This window comes from Daucus carota, chromosome 8, assembly GCF_001625215.2.
Source record: "Daucus carota subsp. sativus chromosome 8, DH1 v3.0, whole genome shotgun sequence".
In the NCBI taxonomy this organism is placed as follows: Eukaryota; Viridiplantae; Streptophyta; class Magnoliopsida; order Apiales; family Apiaceae; genus Daucus; species Daucus carota.
Window position 1 is genome coordinate 13,330,518 of NC_030388.2, and position 11,940 is coordinate 13,342,457.

The 11,940-nt window shown below is 32.0% G+C and overlaps 1 protein-coding gene across 4 annotated transcripts; it reads right to left on the minus strand.

The window, feature by feature from the left end:
• Positions 1–5,016: 5,016 nt before the first annotated feature.
• LOC108200036 (uncharacterized) lies at positions 5,017–11,886 on the minus strand. Of its 4 annotated transcripts, none has more exons than XM_017368096.2 (11): positions 11,607–11,886; positions 11,195–11,403; positions 11,034–11,094; positions 10,568–10,616; positions 9,487–9,541; positions 9,330–9,417; positions 8,661–8,779; positions 7,780–7,905; positions 7,137–7,218; positions 5,591–5,745; positions 5,017–5,369 (listed from the first exon to the last, which is right to left on the minus strand). In XM_017368096.2, the coding sequence occupies exons 1-11, from the start codon at positions 11,749–11,751 to the stop codon at positions 5,310–5,312; spliced, it is 1,149 nt and encodes a 382-aa protein (XP_017223585.1). In that variant the 5' UTR covers positions 11,752–11,886; the 3' UTR covers positions 5,017–5,309. The 4 variants fall into 4 exon arrangements, with proteins under 4 accessions (XP_017223585.1, XP_063939246.1, XP_017223584.1 ...); XM_064083176.1 differs by having other exon boundaries at positions 7,137–7,224; XM_017368095.2 differs by having other exon boundaries at positions 7,131–7,218; positions 11,607–11,885.
• Positions 11,887–11,940: the final 54 nt, after the last annotated feature.

Below are 11,940 nucleotides of genomic sequence, written 5' to 3' on the forward strand. Positions count from 1 at the left end.
GATATACTGAGTATGTTTGGTTTGGTTTGGTTTATAGTATATATAGGAATTATAAACATACTTGTATATATGTCGTTCACATTTTACAGAATTTATATTCATGCTTGTTGAATCAGAATTTTATAGAGTCGGATTACTATTAATCAAAATTATCTTTGAATAAATTGGTATCTAGTTATAAACTTCCGGACAAGATATCTGATCTGTTGGCAATCTAATAAAATAGATTACACAGTATATATTGTATTTATTTTAAACAAAATACTTGTGATGTTAATTATATTACACATTTAATTAGATGTATATTAGTTAGACATCAATCAATATATCAATATCAATATACTTATATAAAGAAGAGGCGAGGGGCGTGTAGGTGGCGCCTCTCACATTGCTCCGTTTTATTTTTCTAATTTTTTGGAATTTTTGGATGAAAAATATCAAAAATTAGAACTACCTTTTTTAGTTTCGGGTATATTAGAAGCAAGTTTCAGAATCTAATTTTGTTTCAAATTATTTATGGAATACAGTAGCTTGAAAGTTTTAATCTGATTTTGTTTCAGAAGCGAGGGGCGTGTGGCGCCTCTCACATCGCTCCATTTGATTTTTCTAATTTTCTAAAATATTTGGATGAAAATATCAAAAATTAGAACTACCTTTTTTAGTTTCGGGTATATTAGAAGCAAGTTTCAGAATCTAATTTTGTTTCAAATTATTTATGGAATACAGTAGCTTGAAAGTTTTAATCTAATTTTGTTTCAGATTATTTAATTATGGAAAAAAGTAGCACACAAGTCTCTCTGCACCTATAAATATACTTATAGATTGTAGGGTTTTGGATCATCTAAACACAACCTCATCTCTTTCAATACCACAACCCAACCTCTCTATTAGAGCTGTAATTCGAGTCGGGCGGCTCGCGAGCTCGCCCAGCTCGAACTCGTTTAAATGGGCTCGGCTCGGCTCGACTCGTTAAACGAGCCGAGTTCGGGTAAAGGTTTCGGCTCGTTTAATTAAACGAGCCGGCTCGACTCGAATCGTGAAATTAAACGAGCCGAGTTCGGGTAGAGGTTTGGGCTCGATTAAGTGTAAAATTATACGAGCTGGCTCGCTCGGCTCGTTAAAACCGGCTCGTTTAGCTAAACGAGCCGGCTCGTTTAGCTAAACGAGCCGGCTCGACTCGACTCGTGAAATTAACCGAGTCGAGTTCGGGCAAAGATTTAGGCTCGATTAGTTAATCGAGCCGGCTCGGCTCGGCTCGATTAAAGTTGGCTCGAATTAGGCTCGGCTCGAAACTCGCCCAGCTCGGCTCGAATTACAGCCCTACTCTCTATGGTGATATTCTCTTGCTCGATTGGTGCCGTTCTTCTGCAACGATAAGTGAAGGCTGTTTATACAGTATTAAAAAAATAAAAGTTGTTGCAAGCAAATGTAGTTATAGACCGCTACGTGGGAGTCAACAAATCCAAACACGGGAAAAGAATATAGTCTTGACATGATATTGATGGATGATATCAATAAATTAACTATTAGTGATGTATGTTTGTTGGTTATTCTTTTATAATATTTGTTTTGTTCATCGGACATGTTTGTTGTTTGTTAATTTTTATATGATTTACTTTGTATACAGGAAAAAATTAATCATGCATAATCTGTTTGCTCCGTTCAAGCAACTAAGTGAAGGCTGTTTATACAGTATTAAAAAATAAAAGTTGTTACAAGCAAGGGTAGTTATTGACCACTATCTCACGGATTTAAGTTAAATGTTTTTGTGCACAATCAATCCAAAAAGAAATCGGAGGAAGGTGACAATGTAAGAACATGATTACTTTTAAAAAAACACACAAATAAAATTAAGATTCGTCGTGCTTTAAATTGTTGATTACGTGTATAAATTTATTTTCATTTTTTCACCATGAATTATAGTCCAATTTTGCAAAGTTATATATTAGTATTGGTATTACATCAAGATTTTTATAATATAATATTTATTTTTTCCAACAAATATTAATTTAGAAACATTAATATACATTTTATAGACAGCCACAAAATTATTTTATTATACAAATATTAATATTGAATCATTAATATAATTTTTATAAATCGCCGCAACGCGTGGCTTCTCAACTAGTTAATATTTAAAGGAGGAGACAATCAAATATTGATATTTATTGGAGGAGACCTGATAATTTCAAATTGAAATATTTGATATGAAATAGAAGAATATTCGAATTTATTGACTATATACGTCTGTGTTGAGTTATTGTTTGGGTCGTATTTGTAAATTGGATTTGTGACTTAATAACTCACACAAAGATTTTTGTTTTTCTATCAGTTTAGGTGGGTCCAACTAACAAAAGTCAATTGAAACAACCCATGGACGCAGGAGCAACTTAAACATGAATGTTAGCTTTTCGAAATTTATTCAATTTTCAAAATCACTTGTATATATCGTATTAGTAGTAAAAATACTTTGATATTAGATTTGTTTAGAGGAGAGGACATTAGATAGGACGTTCGATACATATTATTGAGAAGAGATATTATAAGAAAAAATTAAGAGCAAGAGATGAACAAACTTGTATTGAAGATTGCAGTATCAACAACATAAATTTTTTTACTACATCTATGTATTTAGTATTGTGTTCTAGGAACAAAGTTCCCTATGACCAGTTGACCACATTTTAATTTATTGTAAACTAACATTTTAGTCCTTCTTTGTTTTAAATCCAATGGTCAATGTTAATCTTATTTCATTACTTTTTAAAATATATTTAGAGTCTGCATATTAGATATACAGTAGTATATGCGTTGGTTGCATTTTGTTGGAGCAGTTAGAAGCAGCAAGCACAATCAAAGGCATCAATTAAGTTTTGTGTTTCATGTATATCTATTTGTTGTTTGCAATTGTCCTGTACATGTTTGTTATTTATCACCAGATATCATTCTTCTTTTTTTTCTCCATTTTGAAGTTATCAAACTCTATCGTGATGCGCCTCCATTGCTCTAGTTATCTATATTGCATAAAAATAACTCATAATCTGATACAACATATTATTAAAAAAGTGAAAATATTAAAAACTGATGAAAATAAAAATAATATATTCTGCAACTAACTTCTAAACATGGCTGGAGTTCATGATAATAAGCGCGTCGAAACTTCAATTTACACGCTAATTGTCCCGCAATACTGTGCTCTTTGAAGTGATAGGCTTGGTAGGTAACTATATTTTGAAGAGACATGGGAAATAATGCTGCAGAGTTATGGGAAATTGCTTGCTGATATGCGCTCCTAAAATAATATATAAGGGATTATATTGAATTAAAAAAATTAAAATTATCTTATTCCTTAATTAATATTAGCCATTCATTATTTTTCTAATCCAATGATAAATTTTTTGGTCTACAAGGACTAAAAAAAGTGATTCTACGTTGGGCCTAACTCTTGTGTTCTAATCGTGAATCTTATTTGTTTTATTAATATTACTAGTTTCAAATTTGTGTGAAGTACGGGCAATAGTATCATTCTAAATTTATTATTTTTAATTTAAATTTTAACATCATTTGATTATTATTTTAATATTGATGAGTTGAAATTTTATTAAATTATATTAACCGATTAATTATATTTTTCTTGAAAATTTAGTTTTTTAAAATTTTTTATATTATAAATCATTAGTATAAATAATAAATATTATTATTATCTTTCTATGAATGTTTTTCTAATATTAATTTGTGATAATGTATTTTTTGATTTATTTTAAATCATGTTTCGTATTTCATTTATATATAAAAAAAGTTTGTCTTAGAGGGTTATATTTGTTTCACATATATGTAGATTTAAGAATAAACACATTTTGTCAAAAAAAAAGAGAGACATTGATATTTATATATGTTTTAGGAAAGATATTCGAAATTTATAATTTTATTTTTTACGTCATTATATTCTTTCTAATATTGAAAATTATACGATAATATATTGAATTTTGATAAAATATTATCGACAAATTTAATATATATTCTTTTAAAGATTAAGTTTTCACAATATTTATTTATATATGATAAGTGAATAATCTGTTTATAAGTACTTTTTTAGTATTAGTATGTGTTATTGATTGTAGTTTTACTTTTCCTAACTAATTATAAATTATAAATTATAAATTTTTTAATTTTTTGTTTATATGAAAATAATATTATTTATCTTACATCAGTTACTCCCTTCGTCCCCTTGAGCGATATACATTGGATGACGGGAACGTGGCATGCACTTTAATTCTCATGTAAAGTGTTCTCAAACTTATTTATAAGTTTTTTTTTCTAAATAAAATTTTAACATCTAAATTTTTATTTTAAAAAAGAAAATCTTAAAAATAATTTAGAAAACTATACTTTATAAGATTTTTTTTATTGAAACGATACTTTATAAGAGTGTTGAAATGATGGTCTAGTAGTGAAACATATGTATAAAATTAAATGGGAGAAAAAAGTACATAAAGAGTACATGATAATTCCAAAATTTTAGACCAGAAAACATTGGAGTTAAGAAAATTTAAGCATCCACACACACTAAGAGGCTATGTTGACTTAGATGGATGGAAGGAAAAATGGAATGAAATTTGTATTATAAATTGTGAGTGATTATTGAAATTGTTTATAATTTTCATTTCTTCAATCATTTCATTCTAACTAAAAATCTAACCTAACATGTTTTCAAAAGAATGTTCATTTCATTTGTTATCTTTTCCTATCATCTTTTTCATGAAAAGTTTTACTCATTCATATTTAATCATTATTGACCCATGGTTTCTTCCAATTTCTCCATAAAACTTGTCGATATATTTTCATTCCGTTCTCCCCTATTCCATACAATCTAACTGAACACAACCTAATACTCGTGACAATTGCATATGCCTGATCACTGTTGGAATTTAATTAATTTCTACTAGTATTTATATGAATAATCTTTTGTGATGCCAATTTATTGTTAAACTGGTCGAAATTAAATGGTTAAAATAGTACTGCCAACAATTAATTATGCTATATTGCTACCCAACATCTATATTACAACCAAAAGGTTCGAGTTCACTAGAAGAAACTCAGGTTAGAATGTCAACTGACGAACATCATAACAGTAACTTCACATATTCTTGGTTAGTTCTGGGAAGTGCACAGCTATATTAGAAAATCGCCAAGGAGAAGGTTTTTTTTTTTTTTTTTTTTTTTTTTTTTTTTTTTTGGCGATGATCAGGCACTTCTTGATGATTCTCGAAAGTCCTTTTTGAGAAAGCATGCCTTATAAATGTTATATTGATTTAGTGCTTCCAACCCTTTGAGTGTCCGTTCTCCATGTACGGCTCAAGAAATCCAATAAACTGCAAAGAATTTAATAAGCATTATAGGTTGCAACAAAAACTCTTCATTTGTTCCATATATGGATCTTCATAAATCAAACTGTTATCCAAGAACTTGCAAATTTCGATTGCTTGCTGAAAGGGATTGTCAAGACACAGAGTACATAATGTTTACAATTTATCGTCTCCACAAGTCTACAGATCTACACAGTCTTTGAAATTATTTTTAATTTCATTTATACCTTGGTTCCATCTTCTGACCACCTTGCACCATAACCATCAGCAACCCGGATCTCGAATACAACGCCATGTGGCGGAACAATATGAAGATTTAACCAGCAACAGTTAGCTAGTAGCTTCCTAATGACATCAAGAGCAAGCAAATTCTTCGCTGAATCTGTTACAGTAGAAAACTCAGAAGAAGAAATGGTGAATGGTAACACTGTACCGGATTAAGTTGAGGAACTTAAAATCTTAAAATGGGTTAAGGAAGTCCAGGAGGAAGGTTACAGGACCTATATGGTTAAAGGATTACTATAAGGGCAAATCAGGGAAAAGACATTAGAAAAGGAGTATAGTTGTATGGCTGAGATAACTTTTAGGGGTCGTTTGGTTGGGTCCTTTCTGGTATCAGGTATGGGTTTGGTTCATTCCAACCCCATACCTGATGTTTGGTTGAAATTTTTTTAATCTGATACCCATACCTGAAACCCACCAGGAATGAGTTTCTCATACCCTAGGGGGGAGGTGGGTATGAGAAGGGGGTATGGGTATCAGTTTTAGTTTAATTATTTTTTAATATAAAGTATTATAAAACTTTACAAAAATATTTTAAATTAAAATTGGTAAATCTCACCTGAATAATAAATATTTTTATTTAACAATAATTAGTTTTATTTAATTATTTTATAAAAATATTTCAAATAACATAAATTCATTCCGGCACTGAACCAAACAAATGCTATCAGGAATGATACCTCAAACCCATACCAGCTCAAACCGATTCCTGATTCCAAACCGATACCGTCTCGCGAACCAAACGACCCCTTAGTTGTTTTATTATGTTTACTATATATATTGAGAGTAATTGTTGACAGGAGGTTATGAAATGAAATTGATAATTTAGCTTGCTTTACTTTTCTTTTCTCTCAAGTCATGCTGAGACTAAAAACCAGCTTCAGAATCTGGACACAAACATTAAGTTATCGGTGCCAATAAAAGAGAAGTCATTTGATAATGATAAGACAACACCAAGTAATATAAACTAGCTTTGTTCCAATTACCAAAAACAGTACTTGGTAAAGTTCCAACTCATTAACTCCCGACTACAATATAATTATCAAAGTGCCCATTGTTTATACATGTTCTGAAGTACCCGAGTTCCATGTATCCATGTAGATCTTTGGTGAGTGAAAATTTACAAAGATAAATGGTGCTTATAACTCAAGTCAATATCTTATTATATCTTTCCTATTTAAGTTTGCAAAAGGCATCACAGGTTATCAACATTGGGTTTAAATTAATGCAAGTCAAACAAGGTATGACAAGAACTATGCATTTTTATTTTCACATATAAATTGGCTAACTTTAAACAAATGGCCACATATTAACAGCCTTTCAAATTCCAATACTGGGTAATTTAAAATATATATATATATATATATATATATATATTATATCAAAGATGCATACAGAAATTGCGTATAGTGAAACATGTGTTGCTAAAAGAAACTTGTGGTAGAAATCAAATAGGAGTCTTAAAGAAAAAGAGCAAAAACTAACCATTACCACAAAAATTACCCCAAAATCTGAGACTGCTCCTGTGAACATGCTTAGCCAATGACCTGGCTCCAACAGTCAATGTAGAACTCTTAACCTCAAGCCAAGGAATAAAAACTTAATAACAACATAGATAAATATTGTAACAAATACTTCGAGAAAAAGAATGACGTAATGACAGGTACTTGTTTTAAAACTCTTAAAAAGTTAATTAACAAAGTATATGAACAGTGAAGAGACATAATAATCGACAAATATTACAAGATCAGCGTGCCACTTGATATATTTAAATATTTAAATAAAATGATGTTGTTTCATAAACCTGTTGTCATGAAGTTTCTCTTGGATTTAAACCATACTGCATTTTGTGGATGAGAGGATTTCCAAGCATAATGATTTTTACATTCACCAATTAAAAGTCAAATTAACAATAAGAACTCAGTAAAAGACATCAGGTGGTTGTTGCTGTAATGGCATCTTGTATTTTACTGCCATGTATCAAAGTGTACTGAACACACCCCATTTCACATGTATTTTTTTCAATTATAATTTCAGTAATGGTGGCGACATATGACATAAACGGAGGGTAGCATTAGACATTTTCAGTAGGCTCTTAGTGAATAGCCAAAAAGGAGGCATCACAAGTTCATACATTTGCATTATGAGGAGACAGGAATGATGACAATATTGATGATCGTGGTGGAGGTAGCGCCATTAGACTTGTTCCTTCGGTGTGAACTATACCCAGAAGTTGCTGCACACCTTTATAACTCAACCCCTGCATAGATTCAAGATTTTGCTTAATTAAATTATGTACGCTTGATTGCAATTATCCCGCTAATGGTGCACCATGGAATGAACATGTGAAGCAGAATAACAGTCAGCATGATCATCACTCATTCCAGTCCAATTAGCAATATTGTATTCACAAGTAACATGTCATAAGCACACAAAAACTCCAGAGAAACTATCATATCTAAGATAATGACAAGCAAACTAGATAAATTACAGTAGTATTCAACACTGCCCAAGTAACAATTATTGCTTATAAGTGAAGGTACTTGACGCGAGTGATGAGCTTTTCCGAAGAACATCATGTTTAACAATGAATATTAGTGGTGATCATTTGTTACATTTCTGAAATTTCTATGATGTTCGAAATAGTCACGAGGAAGAACAATATAGCAGTCGACAATACGTAAAACAGTTTGTGAAGCAGTTTCAGGAACAATATCAACTTTGCATCCGGTAACTTACAGTGTTCCAGAAATCTTATTTTTTACCAGACTGTGTTCTAGAAGCTTTATTTTGAAAGAAAAGAAACAAGCAGATTTTAATTCTCAACTTGTTCCTGAATGTTTTTATAGAAGGAACGAAATGGATTTCTATGGATATGGGAAGCAATTATTAAGTATTTGTTTCTAAGATTTTCTTCCCACTTTTGGAAAGTTATGGGAAAGAAAAAAAATAATCCATTCTCTATTATTCTTTTTTCTACCTTGATTCAGGAACACAGCATCAAGTATATCTCACCCTGATAATGGAAGCCATTGCATCAGAAAGCTGAAAGGTTGGTTTTGTAACGCGTATTGAGAGAACACCATTCAACCTTTCCATCTCTTCAGGGTAAAAATTTCGATAAATTTGCACTCCTGTAAAGTTTCAGCTCAATTATACCAAGTAAAAGTAAAAATATATTATGAGGAGCATAATTCAAAATGGAAAAAAAAAAAAACTTTCATAGTCATCAACATCAACTTATTGCCGGGTTATATTTGACAAAGCAAAAAGGAAGTATTACTGTATTAAGATGAAAAAAAGCTTAATAGAATCAAAAGGTAAGTGCTGGCAATTTCTAATCTTCAATACAAAATCAACAATAGATTTTCCCCCGCTCTTAAGTAGCAACAACTAACAAGAATGGCCAATCGAAGATACGGCTATAATCTCTTGCCATTAGATTAGGTTATGCAGAATATGATCACAGTGTAAGACTCTGATCACACTTAATTCAAGAGCCTTAAGACATAATTAAAAAATCCAATGCAGCTTCAAGCTCCAAATGATATATCTAAAGTTTATTTGTCATTGAAATGATTTATGTCATTGTCCCGCATCCACTCAACAAATTAGTTCATAATTGCTAGAATGACCAAAACAGAAAATACCAAAAAAGATTACTCTCCATATACAATCTGTTACCTTCTTTAATAGTCTTTACTCCAGGAAGTACTTTCTCAATACTTTCTGCCTCTAACATTTCAGAAAAGGAAGCATACTTTTGGACATCCTGCAGTAAAGTAAGTTATATCTTGCCCAACATCAGAGGAAGAAATTAAGTGCATGAGTCTACTATTACCTGAACCTGAAGCACCAAACATTTGTTAAAAAGAATTAATGCCCCCGGGCTTATTCTGATACACATGTAAGAAATATTAGAATACTGCACATAGACACAACAGATAATTGAGCAAAACCATGCTTTTTACCCACTTAGTAGAATCCAGACAAAGTCACTCCATATATTAAAGGGTTTATATCAAAGTGGTCATCATTCTTGTTAAATTACCTCACCTGGCTACCCGATCTCCACATGTACTCATTTTAATCACTCAAATCACTATATATCACTAGGTTGAATCTAGAAAATGCATTGACTAGATACTTAACCAAATTATATTCAAAGGATAAAGTGTACTCATATAATAACAATAAATCAAAACTATACATGCAGAGACACGTTTAACGACATATATGCACATATATAGTAGGGTTTTTTTTTAATCTTCTCTTAACACCAACAACCTTAATATGCTTTTGTACTTCATATTCAGAGCTCAAACCAAAAAACCCAAATTGCCTATGTCTATAAAAAAATATATTAAAAAAACAAATCCTCAATTCTGTTAATCTTTTTTTTTCAAAATTTAACAGTGTGTGTGTGTGTGTGTGTGTGTGTGTGTGTGTAGTACTTTAAATGAGTCCGCATGGAGATCGGGTAGCTAGCTGATATATATGACGAGAACGGTGGCCCCTTTGATATAAGACATATATTAAATGCCAACTAATCACAGAAAAAAAAATGAGTGGAGGTTTACTACAACATAATTCTGCAATTACTTGACCTATGAAATTGGGAATTTAGTAAAAGTATGGATCATAGATCATTGCTTCGGGAGTACGTCTTCAAATCAATAGGGTTGCAGTGGCCAATGGCCATCGACTCAGATATAGATATTGTATGAGAACTGCAGAAGTCAAAAACTTCTAGTAATTACATCACAGAGACATGCAATACATTCTGCCACTCCACAAGAACGAACCATTTTTAATTCGTTTATTAAAATTAACAAGCCAACTTGTTACGACTGCCGAGTGAGGTTCTGAATATATTCGATGTGACTCAGCCCTCTGCTAAAGCCTAAAGTTTAAGTAAATACCTTTTGTAGTCACCAACAGCGCACCTCCCTTCAACTGTTTTCAGTCCATCTGCAGAATAGTAGCATAACAAGATAAGATTTGGATGTTGGACCTCATTTAAAGATAAGACTTGTAAAGAGAAAGGCTAAGAGAAAAGACTTCTATTATGAGCAAATGTTAGTTTATATTATAAACAGTAAAAGATATTGCGATGGTGAGGTGGTGGTAAGTGGCACTAATACTGGTTTTCACGACTGCCTCTAGAAGTTTTAAGTAGATCTGAAAATCATAATTTTGTGAAATATTATGAAATAAGAGAAAACAGATTCTTGAGTTTAAAACTCCACCAACTCTAATATAAAATCAACTACTCATTTTAACGAGCAATCTTTGTGACTACCCGACAGCTTTCTTACATAGCAGGACAATGACTCGAGGACTATAAGTATTGTATGATTAAAATTCTAAAATCGACGCATGTAGCACCTTTGAGCTGGGAAAAGAAAGGCTCCTGGACATGTAAATCAAAATTCAACATCTTCAATACCTGCTATGAGAAAGAGTACATGAACGATGATACTAGATTGTACAGTCAATAGTCATAAAAAACAAAAATTCTAACATGATGAACGAATCATTTTACTCACTTGTACGAGATCAAATCCTTTCTCCTTGATCAATTTGCTCCATTCTTCTTCTTCTTGTTGTTTATGATATAGAGATTCTTCCGTGTCGATCAATGTCGTTTTCTCAGGACCACAAAAGGCTCCACAAGATATGGACTTGCACAAAGCTGATGCAAGGCTCTTGTATAAAGGATACGCCGGCACGCCTTGAGTAAAATCCGAGGCCGTATCTAATTACTCACACATTAGCTCCTTAACAAAAATACTAATTTTGCTTTACAAATGTAATTGCAATCTAGTATAGCAGTTGCGTTTAAAAAACATAAGCACTTGTATTAAGATGCTGTTTGTTGATTAGAATGATGAATTGAGATGCAAGCAAGTAGAGATAGTTAATACAAATGAATTGAGTGGATAAATGGAGATGAATTACCATGAGCGTGATCGATGAGATGATCTGGTTCAAGGAGATGGGAACAGAAACTTGGAGATAAAGCCAAGTCCACAGCACCGAGAGTTGCGTCCGTGAGTGTTAACTTCACCACTTGCTCTATTACCTCCTCTGCTTTTCCCTCCATCCCCTTCCGATCGGATTCAGTATGCTCCGTGTCTCGTCTGTGTTTTTCTCTGTGTTTGCCCCGGCTGAAATTCCGGAGAAAAGGCCCCCAATGTCAAGATTTAGAGTTGAAATGCCTCAAATGGCACAACTCCAACAAAAGGCCCTAGCCTGTCACTTGACGTCACTTCGTGTGACGTTGTTAAACAAC